General features: G+C 38.7%; 1 protein-coding gene across 1 annotated transcript in view; it reads left to right on the top strand.

The window, feature by feature from the left end:
• The window catches only part of LOC135078741 (uncharacterized), a 43637-nt gene that overhangs the window by 10789 nt on the left and 12694 nt on the right, over positions 1–20154 (top strand). The window contains exon 2 of the mRNA XM_063973298.1: positions 10716–10892. Within this exon, the coding sequence (XP_063829368.1) occupies positions 10716–10892 (177 nt within the window). The remainder of the gene's footprint in view (positions 1–10715; positions 10893–20154) is intronic.

Genomic DNA, 20154 nt, shown 5'->3' with positions numbered 1-20154 from the left:
CCCAATGATTTCCACAATGGCAGGTTGGTGGCGGCCTGCATCCAACGAACATTTCAATTGATCTCTATTAAGAATTCGAATTTACAGCTTTTGAAAAAGACCTAAAATACTATGTTCAATCCCATCATGAAAATATTAACAATGATGCAAAGCTTCCCGACAAGTTTCAGTGTACTAAGTTACGACTTGGCATCGCTATGCATATTATGAGGGTAGCTAGCTGCAATTTCCTCAAAATACACTCAAGGAACTGCAAAGTACGCCGTATGAGTTCGCAACTCGCTTCCCCACGCGCGCAGTTAGGAAAGTATACTGAAGTTGCGTGGAAGTCTGTAAATATGATATGAAACTGCATATATTAAACTGCGAAAATAACGCACTATACAGGGTGTCCTAAAATTAGGACGTCACACTGACACCAGAGTTAGATGAGCCTAAGACGCATCGAACAAAGCTTAATATGTCTATAGAAAAGTTTGATGAATTTTGAAATATCATACTGTAGTTATTTAAAAAAATGCATAGACTTGTTCGATACGTCTTAGGCTCTAACTCTGGTGTTAGTGTGATGTGCTAATTTTGGGACACCCTGTATTTATCAACACTTGACTTTTACAATCGATGAACACGTGCTATTTAAGGCGAATTACATCGCCTATCCTAGATACACTGTCCAACAAGCTTGTTTTAAAAAGTTTCTAAACTTCACCATGAAACGACATTTTTATTTCATGACTCCAGTCATCCCATTCAAAGTAACGCGTCATTATGTCTTCGCCGTCATTGCGTTAGATGATGGTCATTTACTTTTACGAACCCGCGGTACCACGCTCATCCGGTTTCCTCCATCGCGATGGCTGAGCCATAACGTGCCTTTATTATGACCAGCCACGCCTCGATGACTCATTTATGGCTGGTTTCTGCAGGTGTCGTTGAGAACAACTGGAGCACTGCGTCTTCTCAGATCTTGCCTATATTGATGCCCCGAAATAGTGGTAGAGTTCAGATATGGTTAGTTAGGACTGATATATTTTGGCACCATGTGCTACCTTATTTTCTTCCAACTCTGGTGTCAGATTTTAAGAGTCTTCTTAGACAATTATGCAAATAATAAAATTAGTTTTCTGACGATCAGGGCAATCTAAGAATGCAATATCTACGTAACTTAGGCGAAGAAAATGCACATCTGCGCCTGACACACATATGGTGATTGAATTGCGACCTTATTTGATTGCCATTTATTAAGCATACTTAACAAGTAAATCTTATTTTATGATTTACAATTTGTTGGCAAGTTAATAACCAGACGTCAGCTCTCGTTAAAGGCTAAGGCTACGGCCACACCGTGCATCGTTATTTTGGTGTGATGTGGAGCACTCACACCATACTATTGTAGCGAAAAAATTCGCCATAATAAACGTATCCATCGTGCTACATTGCACCAAATCATACTAAACGAACTAAATATCAATGTTTGTTTAAAATCTAACTCAAGAGAGTGGCTAAGAGTCAAATATATCTTTTTATTTTTAAAGTATTTTTTTTATTTATAACTTCTGTGCCGAAACTGAACGTTGTCGTGTGGTCGCACCCTATGCCATAAAGTTACGAGTGAATTACCTTTATTATGAACTGGCCATTTTATGGGATGTCAATAAAATTTAAGGTTTCGTGGTTTTGAGCAAAGTAAGTAAAACAGGGCATTGTTGTTATTTTTAGTTCTTTACATTATCAACATTCTTATGAACTTAAAATGACTGGAGTACTAGTAAAATGTGAAATCTTAACGTGGGTTTATGATCTACGAGTAAGTTGGCCACAATCCAAACGATAGACGAAGAAGAATTAAAACCAGACTTACCAAAAACTAAACTATCGTGTTAGCTTTTACATCAAAATGCATGCAACAGCAATTTTACCATGTTCATATAATTATTTCATCATGCTACTATCTACTACAAAAGACAGCTTGCTATCGCGTGATTCCTTAAAAACCTTTTATATTCAGGAAGCTTCGAGGAACAACCGGGCCCACTGGAATCGATTACGTTCCCCGAACTATTCGATGGCTCGATATAAATAATGCAGCGACCTGCGATATAAAATATGTGCACGCTAATGCGCTTGCACGTTAAGGCTGTGTATTTTAGCCGGGGATTTTATGTATCAGTGCTTAAGACCAGCGTTTCTTAACCTTTTTGTCCACGGACCCCTTAGGAAATTAAGCACAATTTTAGGCACCCCCTAAAAAGCACAGCGTGCGTAGCGATTACGAGAGTTTTGGTAGCATTTAGTTACGATTGTTAATGGTCCATAGATAATACTAAGGACCCCCATACATAGGTATGCTGGCAAACCCCCATGGGTCCGTGGCCACAGGTTAAGAAACACTGCTTTTAGATTATTCTTGTGTCGAAGGTCATCAGGACTTTATAATTCAATAGGGTAGCTATCAAATTGATAGGTTGGGTGTATTGATAGCAATACACCCAACTATTTCTCTATGATTTAACATAATGACAAATTATGACACTTTCTTTCAACGCATCAATATTAAAATGATTATCACTTTAAGAATCGACTCAAAAGGGATTTGAACCTTCAATCTTTTACGTGACCGGACCCTGAGTTACGAGTTGTTATAATCGACTCAGTCTATAATGTTCTTTAGAATATTTCTGTAAATTCTCTACCTCAGTGATGTTTATATTCTTCTCTTGCCCTAAAATCAACATAAATTCATAATACTGTAGAAGTACATGAACAATACCTTTTATTCGGCTGAAGCAGCCGCTTTGAAAGCAAAATTACGAACGTAATAATAATAATTCTGTATTACAGAGAAAGCGAATCCCAACAAGTAAAAAACCCATAAGACGCTTCTTACACCCAGTTTTTCAAGCTCCACCATTAGGGCTGGCACTATTTGTAAATAATGTAAAATTAAAAAGATAATTTAGAGGTCAATGAAGTTGAGGTCATTTTAATAAACAGATTAGGGTTAGGGACAGACATACAGTAAAATGTAACACATTAGTGTTAGGATGCATTAGCATCCGTACAAGGCTCAAAAATTTATTTATTCGTTTAGATTTTATTTTTAGAATAGAAAAATGTAGGAAATGCAACTTATTAAAACTAGTGTTCAGGAACCTTGCGCAATACTTATTAATACTGCTATAATAATGTGTCCAGAAAGGGATGAACGATTATTATTTCTTTCTTACTACGGTTTATCATTTAAACGCCATTATTAATACAAAATTATAATTGAAAAAAAGAAAAACAAACAAATAGTTCAGAATATCCCCGGAACTCTAGTTCAAAATTTGTTTTTTGGCAACCCTGGACGGTCAGTGAGTGAGTGCGCAAATCGCACAGACCGTTACAAAAAAGACAACAAAAATTAGGCAGTGGCCACTTTTGATTCGCCTGTACACAGTACAGTCCAGCACAAAAATAGATCCATTCAACGAGATTGCAAAGCCGCAAGTCAGAAATATTATTGTATTGCACAATTAGCTGAATTACTCATCAAGTTGTAAACATCAATTAATTTGAAAGTACAGAGTCATTAGTTATTACTGCGCTTTAAAAAAATTAGATTCAATTTAGATTTAAGTCGACGTTCTGTTAAAGAGGTAGAGTAGTGTGTTATTATTGCAGTTTGTAGGTCAATTATTTATTTATTTAATTTAATAGCAATCAGTGATCTCTGGATATTGGTTCAATTAATAAAATGGATATAAATAAACGGCACAATTTATTTACTGCAAATAGGCTTTTAAAAGCATTTCTCAAGCGAGAAAAACTACTTTCGAGTGCAACTGTACCCACAAAATGCTCCAAAAAACTGAAGCAAACATCAGACTGATTGGAAATGGAATTGTTTTGGAAAATACGCGGGATGATTGCAAAACGACGATTAGGAATACCAAATTTTAAGTTGGGTACCAATCCTACCCTCCAAAAAAATTTCTATGCGTTTGTCTCTCTTGCACTACCGGAATGCTAGCATGATCGAGACAATCGAGAGAGAAGGTGATGTCGATAAGGCGCTACATTGACAACGTTTTGCGGAGTCGACCCCGAATACAAAAAAGTTCGAAAGTGAAATTCCATTTTCAACGTTGAAAACAAATGAACTAGACTACGAGTAGTAACAGAATTTTATAGCTACGGAATTTAATTGTAGAGAACTGAATTTGAGTGCAATATTCTGTTCTCAAATTGGGTTTTTGCATTACTTTTCAGCAATCTTTAAATGTCAGAAAAAGGGTAATAAAACTTCATCGTCGGCTAGGTATGTGTTTTTTTTCAGTCTTTCACCGAAAGTGACACATCACATCGCGCTTGTTCCCCTTTCGAAAATGGGGGTTAAAACTAACCTGTATTTTGTATTGGTATTACTGGTATTTAACTATTTCTATACTAAATTTCATCAAAATTACTTCAGCTATTTAAGTGTGAGGTGGCACGTAAAAGCAGACAGACAGAATTACTTTCGCTTTTATAATATTCGAGACTACATATTATTAAATAACATAACGATGATTGTTATACCGTTTACGTGCATGTGTTGATTCAAACAAACACCTGCAACATAATTTGTATAGGTAGTTAATATGTCGATAAAAATTTAATATACATAAATTGTTAATGTTTAAGGTTATTGATGCTTTAGGCTATAGGTTATAAATGAACAGGTGGTGTAACGACTATAAATATATCAAGTCGTAAAACTAGTAGTATTTTATCACATGACATATAATATATCTATCACCTAACGGTTTCTTGCTTTACTATGGTCTAAAAACAGAATAAGGAAAACCCACAATTCATTAGTTGTACCGAATTCAAAACTACGCTCTAAATACTGTCGACCGTTCAATTTTTTGTCTGCTAATCTTAATGTAGGCCCACACGCAATATTGATGCAGTAGCCTCAAGCGATTTTACAGATGAACCTTGTTCTCAACTTTGGTGTCCTTTTTAGATCACTTGGTGCAAACATAACGGCATTTCAAAATGGTTGAAAATCATGTACTTAATCTAATTTTGATACTGGCTCACAATCAGGTTAAACATTTTTTTGTGATTTTAGAGAAGAGTCGACGACCTGATAAAGGTAGCAGGTAGGCGCTGGATACAGGCCGCTACCAACCGTTCGATGTGGAAGTCATTGGGGGAGGCCTATGTTCAGCAGTGGACGTCCTGTGGCTGAAATGAAGATGATGATGAGAGAAAAGCAAGTTAAGATCGAGGGTTCAATTAATGTGGGTTAGATTTTTTCAAGTCGTGTCATGTAGAGCTTTTATAGTGAGCCCACTGGATTCATGTATTGTATGCCAGTCATCATGTCTGTATTAATTCGACAGGCCGAGCAATGAATGTGCAATTATTTTACAATTACACCCAGCTGTTATTGTTATACAGTAAAAGAGATTGGACTTAAATATACGCTACGAATTGTGAATACAGATACACATACCTAATTGTTGGTATTGTTATTGTTATAGCTAGTTTTAACTAATTTTATCATAATGTTTGCTTTCAATTTGGTGAAACAAACATGAATTAATTAGTTTTCTAATCTTTGTATTGCGTCTCGCGTTAACAAACAAAAGCTTAATACACCACAAAAGCTCTTATTACAGTAGGTACATGATTATAATGTTTACTGTAAACGAGTACGTAAATCAAACAAAAATCCAGCCGAAAAAGACGCACCAGCATTTCGGACAATAATCGTATGGATAGAAACGTGATCATTGATTTCAATACTGTCAAATAAAAATATCGTCAAAGGTGGTAGCATTTCGAGGTAGCAAATGAAATGGCAGTGAAAGATTGTTTTGTCAGAAACGAAACATGCATATAAGAATTTTAGATAAGAATGCAATAAAACATCTCGAGGAGTCGTGAAAACTGCAGGTGTATGCCATTGCATTAAGAAAATCCCTATTCCAGCATTATACTAAACTTTCAAGAGCCACGGTTCGGGCCGTCTTTCAATATTGCCCGGAGACAAGCTAAGAAATACATATGGAAATGGAAACTGGGGAGCTAAGAGATTCAATTATTCTTGGAAAAATATTTCCATTTTTCCAGATGCTGTTTTGCTCCAAGCGCTTTGATAGCTAAACAAAAAGACTGAAAAGAAGTAGTATCTGCATATTACTAAAACTTCGGATGTTTTTTGAGCTTTATGATAGGTACTCTGAGATTGTACTATGAAAATAATTCACGACAGACAGATACTGCAAAACTGGTGATCGTCATTAAATGTCACGCCACGATGTGCAACAATGGAATTTTTTTGGAGTTAAATTTTTAAAAGTTGTGTACAGTGCACTTTTAACTCTAAAAGTTTACCTGAATAACGTAGGTATCTAAATACTCTGTATAATGCAGCTTTTAAAGTTAAACAAAACCTAAGGAAGCTCTTATCTGCTTTACTAAAAGTAGTTAACGAACTTTAGCTTGGTAACGGTGCTGCAGCGGATAGCGTTCACACTTTATTAGGGCTACAGTTATTTGCTGTGACTTTTTCGCGTATAGCAGAAACGGGGCAAAAAGCAGTACTAACCGGCATATAAAATGTATACTAAAATGATACAACGGTCCTTAGAATTCTTGTACAGCCAACTTTTGTAGCAAAATAGCATATATCAAAACTATAAAAGTTACCGCTCTGTTTAGACTGTCGTCCGCTTACAAAGTAATACAATGGTGCCGCGGTTTCATTTCGTTGTTTTGTTAGTTCATAAACGGATTCCGACTTATGATAGTTGTTATGACTTTGTCCTAAATGAACGCTAAACATCATTACAATCATTTAGGTACCTTAAAAACCGATTGTCGCAGATTAGATTCAAACCCAGGTCTATTCCTAACTAATGAGCATCAGAGGACATGAAATGAAAAGTTTCCATTCTTTTCAGGATGAAAAATTCTGAAAATTCGTTCTCCCTTACCTGAAAACTATACAGCATAAAGCCACGAGCATTACAATTTCAAAGATTAGTTTTTTCACCGCATTGCAGAATTCGATAAAACAGAGTAACGTCTACTGAATTAACAAAAAGACCTTTTCATCGCATTAAACGATATATGTGTAGTGTACCTACTTATAATTATAATTGAATAAAATGCAGGTCTAGATACTACTAAACAGTATCCCATTTCAGAGTATTTCTCTCTCTCAGATGTCAAATATTCAAACAGCAAGTTAATTTCGCTCCTGTCTACATAAGCTTTTATAGTAACTGCCTTTATGGGCGAGTCCGATTGCGAACGTTTCCTTATCGTTTTCGGATTGTCTCTAAACGCTGAGCATCACTATCATTATGCTATCATGACGCTATTTACTCGCAGTCTAAGAAAAGTCATATAAAGTTTATGTCTTACGTATGCCTACCACAATTTTTCTACCTACCCATAATGTAGATATCTTCTTATACGAATGTTGTAGAAGGTTTATTAATAAGCATGAGCAGGTTGTTTTTGTATTTGTTTAGGGATCGCAGATACACCTACCTACATACATTTAACCAATTTTACCTAGTATTAGTAACTTCAGTTACTACTAATTTCTTTTAATTTAGTAACTTCAGTTAATCCAGTCATGAATTTTTCGGAGCTTCCAAGCATCATCTAGATACCAGCACAATTTTCTGAGTAAGATCTTTAATATTATACTTATTTAATCTAAATTGAGCGCTCATAAAAAGGGACTGTTACAACTTTATACTGCCAACAAAAAACCTAAAAATAATTTTAATTTTTTATCTTCCCCCAATGATTTCGCCAACATTTTCATCATACTCCTATCGTAAATCGCGTCACAATGACATTCTTATTAAACTTTCCTTTTCTTATTAACCGGGCCCGGGGTCATAATTTACGCGCTGCGACCTCAATGCGGTCCTGGAAGACGGATGGGTATCTATCCCGGACGATATCCTAGTGATATGCCCGCCTCCTCGGGTCAGACTTGTTTTATATAAAACATCTGGTAGGCCGGGGTTTGGTACGAGCGGGGGCTAACATGATAGCACCCTTATGAATTTCAAATTCTACTCCACCCTAGACTCTATCTACGCATAACGTAACCTTAGGTTGTGGATAAATGCCTGCCTTTAGTCAATTTGGAAAAATATGCTAAAGATAGAGTCTTAATAATCCTTTAAGACCCGGTGAACAGACATCAAGTTCTAGACCATAATCTGCACCTCCTGAGATTGTTATCAAGACCATGCACATACTACAGTAGTAGCATGAAAAACACATTAATGAAAGTACATAAAATGTAGGTACTTTTAAAAATCGTGAACAAGGGGCACCTTGCACTAAGCTATACATAGCGTATTCCAGCTTTCTTGTGTTCTAGTGTCACAATTACTAAAATGTTAAAAGTTGAGTAGTAAGGTCTTTAAAAAGTATCAACTAATCTAAGGCTGAGTTGCACCATCTTACTTTAACTACGACAAACGTCAAAAATCTGTCAAACTCCATACAAAAAGCACCGGTTACTGTTATTGTTACGGTTAAAATAAGGTGGTGCAATTTTGCCTTAGACTCAGGTTTAAGCATCTTGCATTACGCTAATCACTTTGTGGGTTGTATTTAGGGCATGTAATATCGGAAGGTTATACGTAATATACGTAAGAATTCTGTATTGTTTACAATAAAATAATGATTTTAATCAAAATCTTTAATTTGGTACAAAACAGCACTTCATAAAATTGAAGTATTTTAAAACCATTTTTACGTTATGGGTATTTATTGCATTTGGTTTTTTATGTGACAAGAGGCAAACGAGCAGACGGATCACCTGATAATGAATGGTTACTGATAATGAGCCTATATAGACTAGCAAATAATTAAAGTGTTTTTTTTAAATCACAGGTATCAAACAAACTTTTACTCCTTCATTATATTACCCTGTTTTATGTTGGCGGAACGAATTTTAGAGTCATTCAAATCACGTGTTACAAAAATTGTAGAGAGTGGTAAAAAACTTGAATATGCTTGTAATTTGTTCCTTTTTGATTATCGATGTACAACTCACAAAACCACTAGCCAGTCTTATGTCAGCCATAGGACGTCCACTGCTGAACACAGGCTCCGATGCTGATTTTCACAATGGCCGGTTGGTGTCGGCCTGCATCCAGCGCCTTCCTGCTACCTTTATGAGGTCGACGGTCCACCTTGTGGTTATGAGTCCTACGCTGCACTTTCCGGTACGTGGCCTCCACTTCAGAGCCTTGCTGCCTCATTGTCCGTCTGTTTTGCGTACTAAGGCAGAACCGTTGGGGGACCTTATCACAATGCTCGAAGACCTTAATCGAGTTTCCCAACAGGTAGGCCTTCGGATGAATATGGAAAAACGAAGCTTATGTAGAATGTCCATGTTGCTCCCTACCCAGTTTCGGTTAGGAGCTCGATTCTCGAGATTGTTGACAAGTAAGTATGTCTATCTCGGACAAACGATCAGCTAGGTAGTTAGATACAATTTCGAGAAAGAGGTAAATCGTCGAATACGAAGACGAAAGTCTTCAATTAGTGTGTGTTACCAGTGATGATATACGGCTCGAAAACGTGGCCTTTGAATATAGGGCACAACGTGCTATGGAGAGGGATAAGCTTGGTGTTTCTTTACGAGATCTAATCAGAAATGAGAAGCTCCGTAAACTAACTAAGGTCGCTGACATAGCCCGAAGGATTAGCAAGCTGAAGTGGCAATGGGCAGGACACATAGTACGCAGAACTGACGGTCCATAGTCCAGTAAAATTAATGTTTGAAAGGGAGTTGAGATGTCGTTCTTCGTTGACCAAGTACTTATGGCAAATGCTAGAATTGATTTAGAACAAGTTAAATTAACCATAAATAGTAAAGATATTAAAATATTTGCAGTGGAACAAAAAGTGATGGTGAGAGACATGAGAAAATCATTGGTCTTTGCCAATCATGTACTTTGGGGTTTGTGGCAGGTTGTGGCGAGTTTAAACCCTTTGTTTAAAATCTCAATTAAAACTTTTATCTGATTCCGATATTACGATATTGGGTCGCTCAATATCGGAATTGAAATATCGGATCTCGCAGTCCGAGATTCCGATATTACGAGATTCCGAGATTCCGATATTCATGCCCTAGTTGTATTGTATTAAAATAAAAAGGTTATACAAATTGTATATTTAAATTCAAAGATTATCCTTTACGTAGAGCCCCGTCTTTACAACAAGGCGAGCAGATTCGCTTTCCTTGTTATTTTTCTTATGCAAATTGTCCGCGGCCGTGTAATAAACTGTGTAACTGGTTGTTCAAAGCCTGCTCTCCTTGAATAATTTAGTTTTCTTTCGTTAATCTCTTGTCCCATGAATTTGGTTAAACAACGAGTTTTTTTTGTAACTAAGTTACCTTGTTATATTTTTGCGGTACGATTTTGTACTTTTATTTGCATGAGACATAATTTTGTATTTGCAAAGAGGACGTTTTGAAAGCAAAATAGATACCTAGTAAAATAACGATATCGTCTTTCACGCAATGGAATAGATAGAGAGTGTCATTGGACAATGACAATGGCTATCAATATCTCAAATTTGTGATTGCGTACATCTCTAGTTAGTTAGTAATGGTAGGGTCTGCTATGTTATGTGTGGGGCAAATGAAGAAAAATATAATTTTATTAATGCTCCAATATTATTTCCAGGCCTATTCTCCCTGGGAAAGGTGCTCAACTTCTTCCCGGTGGGCGGCGAGCGGGAATGCCAGCCGGCGGGCTTCACCGTCGCTCGTGCTGGTATCTGCCTCAACCCGTACGACTGCCGGCAGCGAGACGGCAAGGCCGCTGGTGACTGCGCGCACGGGCTCGGCGTCTGCTGTGTGTGTACGTATACTGGGTGCTACAGGAGAGCTCACTTCAAGTAGCCACGTTTGCAGCTGACTCGGCTCGAGGGACTGCCGGCAGCGAGACGGCAAGGCCGCTGGTGACTGCGCACACGGGCTCGGCGTCTGCTGTGTGTGTAAGTATACTGGGTGTTACAGGAGAGCTCACTTCAAGTAGCCACGCTTGCAGCTGACTCGACTCGAAGTACTGCCGATAGCGGGACAGCAAGGCCGCTGGTGACTGCGCGCACGGGCTCGGCGTCTGCTGTGTGTGTAAGTATACTGGGTGTTACAGGAGAGCTCACTTCAAGTAGCCACGCTTGCAGCTGACTCGGCTCGAAGTACTGCCGATAGCGGGACAGCAAGGCCGCTGGTGACTGCGCGCACGGGCTCGGCGTCTGCTGTGTGTGTAAGTATGCTAGCTGCTGTAGCAGTGCTTGCTAGCTTCACCGTGGCTCGAGCTGGTATCTGCCTCAACCCGTACGACTGCCGGCAGCGAGACGGCAGGGCCGCTGGTGACTGCGCACACGGGCTCGGCGTCTGCTGTGTGTGTAAGTATACTAGCTGCTGTAGCACTGCTTGCTAGCTTCACCGTCGCTCGTGCTGGTATCTGCCTCAACTCGTACGACTGCCGATAGCGAGACGGCGATCCGCTGGAGACTGCGCGCACGGGCTCGGCGTCTGCTGTGTGTGTAAGTATACTGGGTGCTACAGGAGAGCTCACTTCAAGTAGCCACGCTTGCAGCTGACTCGGCTCGAGGGACTGCCGGTAGCGGGACGGCAAGGACTTGGCGTCTGCTGTGTGTGTAAGTATACGCTGCTGCGTGGTCCATTACACTGGCTGCTACAGGAGAGCTCACTTCACGTAGCCACACTTGCTGCTGACTCGGCTCGAGCCAGCAGCGGGACGACAAGTCTGCCTGCAGCGGGACTGCTGTCTGCGCTGACTGCACACTTGAACTTTATAGATTAGTTAAGCTCCATTCATTGCAATAGGCGAAGGACACATGCTTTATCATCATCATCATTTCAGCTATAGGACGTCCACTGCTGAACATAGGCCTCCCCCAATGATATCCATGTTGATCGAAAACGCAGTGTGGGACGTCCACCCACAAGGTGGACCGATTACATTATAAAGGTAGCAGGAAGGCGCTGAACGCACGCCGCCACCAATAGGAGCTACATATGCAACCAAATGCCTTTGTTTTACTGAAGATCTAGGCTTATGATAATCGCGCTTCATCGCATCGTTATCCAACTGAACACCTGAAGTTATTTGCTGTATGCCATAAATTGTGTATAAATAACGTGCTCCTTAGTAATATCACGCTAACGAAGAGCGTATGGGGCATTTCATCTCCACCTCCAGGCTTTTTGTTGATTGATTGATATTAAGTGCCTCCTTAGCCCTGCGTAATTCCGCGAGCGCAACAAAAAGGGCGGATTGATTGTACTCGCCTAATCCTGAATAATAGCGGGGGAGATTAATGCCTTGCTACATCTGTAATTACACACAGCACTCATTTACAAAGATAATTACTGTTAAGTATTCGCAATATTTATTTCATGTTACTCGTATCAGTTAACGGTTTTATTGCTGTTACTTAGTTTGAAAGAAAAGTGGCTTAAGTCTTAGTGGTTATGAGGCGAACTATACAAAACTTGTAGAGTTGATTTTTTTTGCAAATATAAACAGTGACTAGATATTGAGAAATAGTACGTAAGTGATAATAAATTAGGCACTTACTTTTTTATGAAATAGATAAAACGTATGACTCCAGAAATTTATTTTAAGCTCGTGCTTATCGTACGAGTCATCATCATCATTTCAGCCATAGGACGTCCACTGCTGAACATAGGCCTCCCCAATGCTTTCCATGTTGATCGATTGGTAACGGCCTGCGTCCAGCGCTTCCCTGCTACCTTTACGATGTCGTCGGTCTATCTTGTAGGTGGACGTCTCACGCTGCGTTTTCCGGTACGCGGCCTCCATTCCAGAAGCTTTCTGCCCCATCGGCTTTCAGTTCTGCGTACTATGTGCCCTGCCCATTGCCACTTCATCTTGCTAATCCGTCGGGCTATGTCAGCGACTTTAGTTCGTTTACGGATCTCCTCATTTCTGATTCGATCTCGCAAAGAAACACCAAGCATAGCCCTCTCCATAGCACGCTTTGCAACTTTGAGCTTCTGTATAAGGCCTATAGTGAGAGGCCACCATCGTACGTGTACGTTTACGTTATTACTAACGAGATTTATATGAGCCAGGCTAGGCGGTCGTGCCACTTAAAAACTAAATTAACCAGTGTTTAACAAAAAAAAGTTTTACATTCGTTTCTCTCTTAGCAAAAGCAATCGATCATGCAAGAAAGTTTTACTAGTGCCTACTTTCTTGTTCTGAAGTTATTGCCGTTTCGATTGTCGAAACTTATGTTCCATTGTGCTACGTGTAAATACGACCATTTGTTTCAAAGTATACCTGCGGCCAACTTTCAAATATGTTTTGTTTCATGGAATTGATTTTACTCGAACTCGTAGAAGAGGCACGCTGTAGAATTTCTTTGGAACTAGGTCTGTACAAGCACGTGTGGCTTTAAAGCGGTAGTGAAGGAAGATTTCAATATTGGTACCATTTGATTAGCTTATGTTATTTACACACTGTGTATAGCAGTGTTATGTAACGTGTCGTGAGTTCGACTTTAATATTGGTATTAGGACCAATTCGACCTTATTCATGTAAGTACTTACTTTAATAGTGCGGAGGCTGTTTTCAGCGCGCTTAAATTTTTTTCAAAATCAAAATTAATTATTATAAAACATAGGTGTTATAAAGATAGGTAGGTATATTGGGTTGTGATAGTCTCACTATGTTTCCATTCAATATTATTATTTTATATTAAATTCATTGATTCCGAAATAACTTGCTCGAAAATACAAGACATTCACTAAAATATTTTATCACATTCGAATCGTTTTGCGAAATTTTGTTTTCCAAAATGGCTGCAAAATAAAACCTCCTGAAATTTATTTATTGAGTTTTCACCTGCACATTTTTTGTCCGAGTGAAATATTCTGTAAGTAATAAACTATTCATGCAATTGCGTTTCCGACGGGAGCAACTCATGCGCGTCGCTATTGGAAATATACGAACACACAGAATATTTAAGTGTTTTGTAGTTTCTGAAAATGGCATAGTTCGTTTCGGATCGTCTCGTAGGTTGCGAACAGCAATTAGTATGTATAATTTATTTATGTTGTATACCTAATCGAGACGCAGAACGAGGAGAGCCAACCCCAGATAATGGGAAAGGGAATAGGGCAAAGAAGAAATTATGCCCGTTTTCATCATCAATCCCTAATTTTTAAGTGACCCCTTTGAAAACAAAATACCGTATGGGTCACTTAAAAACGGGCACTAATCGAATATCTTAGTGATCAGTTAGATTAGTCAATCGTAGCTTCAGTTTCAAATAATAGTTTTAAAAATATGCGTTACCCCTTTTTACAGAAACCACTGATAAATCTTACAGTTGACACACTGTGTTTATCGTAATACTTATCTATATAAAAACAGATTTAGCATAAAGCAATTTGCAAATCTATTAGCTGCCAAACTAGATTAACTGTAACCGCACCAATCACTGTGATGTACGCACGGTAACTCAAGCAAATCTTACGGCTCTTATCTCGTTGTAATAGATATTATTTTCCAACAAAACGTATAACCTTAAGTGCTGCCGTCTGTACACTAAATACACCAACCAACTGATGGTGCTGGACTATTTTAGACTTTATCTAGAGGTAATAGATATAATATTAGAGTGGTATGAGGAGATAGCCCGAACCCGTTAGGCCTGACAGGTGGATTAGTGGGTATAATCGGAGTGACAAGTCTGGAAATTGTAAGGGATTTCCAGTGGAGACGTTTTAATCTAAATTAATTGTTTATCTAATAGCTTCCTCCTTCTTGCAATAAATTGAATTATTGGCAGCATTAGTGGTAAGTATTTATACAGAAATGTAATTTAAAGCTTGGCGATTCAAAAGGTAGCGCTTATTGTTCTTACATAATTATTTTTTAATTATTCTTACTCTTGGGTTATTGGCAGCAGAGACAATCTCCATGCCTCAGAAAATACGTTAAAAGTTGTTGATAATCATTGAATTGATTGAAGGCAAAAGTTCACGCGGTCGATCGCCAACTCGTTGGATAGACGCCATCACAAAGCCCACTGAGTCCACCATGGTACAGTGTACTCGCGACGCCTCTAACCGTCAGAAATGGAAGCCCATCGCCAGGAGAGCTACCCTCGGAGATGACATTACCCCACCATGTACCTCGTCAGCGCAACCACGACCACTCTGACAAGATGAAGAAGAATCATTGAATAGACTTCCTAGGGTGGTTTGATAACATCAGCCTGTATTGGCTCCATACATGTTTCTTTTGCATCAATATTCAAAGCCAACATTATTAAAATATGCAGCAATATTAAACTTCCTTTTATAGCTCGCTCGTAAACTTTTCGATTTCTAACTAATATTAAAGTTACTAAAACATCACTAGTAAAGACTAGCCATAAAACGTGTAACGTGTAGCGGGCATTAAACATGCAGAATTGCATGGTTCATGTCATGGCACTTGTTGGCACGTGTCTGGTCCGTGTTGCAGTTGGCCACGTATGAAATATTGACAAATTTGAGGGTTAGTCTTTGAAGTAAACAAGAGAGAGACTTATGAGGTTTGTATAGGAGTGTGTACTGAAAATTGCGGGCTTAATTCTGAAATAAGAAATGCGTCGAGTAAATGTAAGGATTGGTTGAAATCTAGACCTAATATTATAGCAATTTACGACTCCTCCTTGCCTGGTAGTGGTCTGGTGTGGTAGCTGCCAGTCTCCTTCCACGAATATACTATTGCAACGCGTAGAAGTTGTTATTGCTCAGTAAAAGGAACATTAACCTGCTACAAAACATGGATTATGAACTTTGAAAAATTAAACATTTCCTGAAATATTTTAAACATTTCCTGAAATATTTTAAACATTTCCTGAAATATTTTAAACATTTCCTGAAATATTTTAAAAATTTCAGGAAACTTTTCATTGTTGATGTGTTGTCGACTGTACACGAATAGAGTTGGAATCAAAATACAATGAATACTGAATATGGTTCCAAGAATTATATTGCTTTTTTTCACAGCTCCGATAAAACGAAATATGCCAAATATTTCGGAATTAAAAACAATATAAAGGGGTCGTCATGAAATATTACAGTGGGTCCGCTCCTTTTGTTGGTGTAGCATTGTTTCTGCCCACAAAGAGGAAAGCCAAATCGCTCGAAGGCGATTCCGCAGATTAAAACTTACTGACCGAGAGCTAAATAATCTCTTGTTGAGACGCTTTTGTTATTTACTCATTTTATAACATTTTTGACACAATCACCCTCAATCTGCTTCGTAAAAGAGGAAATCAATATTAGCCAAGGTCTTTTTAATGTGTAACTTTTCAGAGTCAAATCAGTGAATACTTAGCGTCTTGATTTTGGGGCTATAAAGATGTTGAACGTCGTGAGCCGTGCATCTCTTTCAGATTAATTTTAATGGTATAAAATGACATAGCTCGCAGAATTGCTAAAATCAAGTGCAGTGGGCGGGGCATATAGCTCGTAGAGACGATGGCCGTTGGGGCAGGAAAGTTCTCAAGTGGAGACCACGTCTCCTACTAGGTGGACCGACGATCTGGTAAAGGTCGCGGGAAGAGCCTGGATGCGGGTAGCGCAGGACCGTTTTGTGGAAAACCTTGGAGGAGGCCTTTGTCCAGCAGTGGACGTCATTTGGCTGAAACGAACGAACGAACGAAAATGACAAAAACTAAGTTATTGGTGCTATAATACAGATTAACATTACAGATAACGTAACATTAAGTATGCGTATATATGTAGCTATAGCTAAATTCTTTTAGAAACTTAGGTATTGGTTATTTTACAAGTTTTTATTATTGTTAAATTGCTTGTATCCAATCCAACACAGTACTACAACATCGATATTATGAATTTCAGTTTAAAAATATTTGCTTTAGCTCTCATGAGCCTTGCTTGTCTCACATGTTACTTTTTTTTATCCACAACAAGGAAGCTCTTGGCCTGTATCTCACCTAATGGTAAGTGATGATCAGGCCGAAGGTGGAAGCGAGCTTCACCCGGAATCCTCAACCACGGAGAAACTGGCTATCTTACCTCTAACTGCCGGAACACAACAATGCTGTTAACATTGTTGTTATGGCGACAGACTTAGGTAAGATGGTGGTAGCTAGCCAGGCTTCGCCATATACTCACGTCCGAAATACCGCAGTGTCTCAAGTCGAAAGTATTTGACCAATGTGTGTTGCCAGTGATGGTATACGGATCTGAGACGTGGTCGCTTACTATGGGCCTCATAAGAAGGCTCAAGGTCACCCAAAGGGCGATGGAGCGGGCTATGCTCGGAGTTTCTCTGCGTGATCGAATCAGAAATGAGGAGATCCGCAGGAGAACCAAAGTAACCGACATAGCTCGCAGAATTGCTAAAATCAAGTGGCAGTGGGCGGGGCACATAGCTCGTAGAGACGATGGCCGTTGGGGCAGGAAAGTTCTCGAGTGGCGACCACGGGCTGGAAGACGTAGCGTGGGCAGGCCTCCTACTAGGTGGACCGACGATCTGGTAAAGGTCGCGGGAAGAGCCTGGATGCGGGCAGCGCAGGACCGTTCATTGTGGAAAACCTTGGGGGAGGCCTTTGTCCAGCAGTGGACGTCATTTGGCTGAAAAGAAGAAGAAGAAGAAGAAGAGCTAGCCAGGCGGACTTAGAACAAGCCCTACCACCTCAGATCATAGAAGGGAATAGATGTGAAACGGGGGCGTGGCGCGTGTCTCCGCGATATGCCCAGAAACGAACATCGGCCGCGTAGCTAGGTTAGTCGCGATTCAGTCGTACTAAGGAAATGTTCTCCGAATTTTTTGGATAATGCGTCGTTACGTGTAATAAAACAAGTGAAACGAAGAACTACAGGAACAATGGAGTCATTTACTACATGTAAGTATTGCAAATCCATTGGTATTTTGGTTATAAATAAAAAAAACTTAACATTTTTACGAACGAATTCAGTGCCGTAACAGTTACTGCGATATCGAAATCAGTGGTGATAAAAATTCTAACATACTTGTACATTGACGATTTAGTTAGCAACCACTTTATGTCATGCTCAACTACTGCGCGATGTACCTATTTAATTTCTTCCGATATCCACTGTCGTGTGAAAATACACAGTACGGCCGCATGTGCCGGTCGTAACATAGTGCCGTGCTCGTGTTCTAATGCGGTTTCCTATTATCGATAAATAGAAGTAAATTATAATTTTCTATTTTGTAATTTTAAATAAAAAAATTATGTGTTACTTGCGATTATAAGATTTTACAAAAAAAATAATAACAGTAGAAGTAATTAGTAACTGTCAACTATGTAATTACTATAAGAGCTAGTTGAAAGCCTAATATAGGCATTATTTTTGATAAACATATGCGGTACGCAGATCGCCATAATTAATCCTTCAAGGTCCGCGAATCTAGACACAATAGATAATCAATTGTTATGACATTAATTAATGCCGTCTGGGACTCAAGCGGTTAAAAAGTAAATGCGTGATAGCACAGAATACATAATAGTAGCACAAAATATAACAGAAGGTAAACTCATGTATGTACCTCGCTTTGCATAAATCTCTCGCTCGCACGCTCGGCCGTCGCGCTAGGGTTGTCTTGTCATGTGTTGCGTTTATTTCGTTATGATAGAAAAATGTTACTCTTAATACTATGCAAGAAAGACAATAACAGATATCCACGTATACTTATTTATATTTAGTACGTTATTATAGTAATAAATTGCAAACAAATACACGAGAAGGAAGTAGTATTTAGTTGAGTGGTTGACACTATTATCCAACTAATATTATAAATGCGAAAGTTTGGATGTCTGGATGTTTGTTGCTCTTTCACGCAAAAACTACTGAACGGATTTTGATGTAACTTTACAGTATTATTGTTTATAACCCAGAATAACATATAGGCTATAATTTATGACGATCTGTGACAAACTGAATTTCACGCGGGTGAAGCCGCGGGCAAAAGCTAGTTATCCAATAATTCATAAAACCTCTCTAAAACAATTCGATATTCCTAATAATTGAGTTGGCTTTCAATTTCAATTGAAATTCAAATAAATAACTTACTTACCTCCCCGAATCAACTGGTAATTTAAAAAAATGAAAATTCGGTATTTAATGATGAGTTTAAGCAACCAAATACCGAACAATTACAATACGACTTTTTCTGTTCACTCATTTTCGTCAATTTCGCAAAACAAAATAATATCATAGGCGGTTGACCGGCGCGTGGCTCAAGCGAACCACAGCGAACGTGTGGCGAACGTCTGTCGCGCTCGCGCCACGTCGCGCTCGCATTCGTCCAAGACAGTCTTGCTAGAGCGGTGTCTATGTGTGCGTGGCTCGAGCGCGTTTAGTATGGAGTTTGTCTTCTGTTATATATTGTGATAGTAGCAACAGAAATTGCACTTCTTTGTGTAGGATCAGATGCCGGCATTTTAACGGTAATAATAATAATGCAAAATATCCAACGCACATGGTGCATTCGAAATCGAACCTTACTACTACGCTCACAAAAGCGCAATTTTTTTGTGTTCAGAATTGATCTACCTCACTGCTCAAGCGTCAGGGTTGTATAAGCAAAGTAAAATAAATAAAAATTTAATTTTAAGAAGCATTTATTGTATTTAAGATTGGTAAACTTTAATCTAGTGGTGTTTGTATAATCGTACCATCTCTAAAGTACCTATTAATAAACTTCAGTGTTGCGATAATTCGAAATTGGACAAACAGTTTTAAAAGGTGCAGTGTCGGAAAATGGACATGGTGAAGTAAAGTTAATGTTTTATTAGCTAAAATATTTTATTTGCTACAGTTTTTTGTCATTTAAGTATTTCAAAATTATTTAAAAAGTGTAATTTTTTTATTATTTAAATCACTACAGTTAATTATTATTCCTAAATATTACGATTTTCCATTAAAGACCAATAACAATGCTGTTGGAACAATAAACCTTGATTGCGACGATGATCGACCGAGCGTGTATAGAAATACGCGTGTGCTCACAGGCGCGTGGCGGCCCTAACTGATTTGCAACTTGAAGTTGTCGCGCGCTGTAGGTAATTATC

This window comes from Ostrinia nubilalis, chromosome 15 (assembly GCF_963855985.1).
Source record: "Ostrinia nubilalis chromosome 15, ilOstNubi1.1, whole genome shotgun sequence".
NCBI lineage: Eukaryota > Metazoa > Arthropoda > Insecta > Lepidoptera > Crambidae > Ostrinia > Ostrinia nubilalis.
Note: the sequence above shows the minus strand (reverse complement) of the source record. Positions and strands in the feature narration are given on the sequence as shown.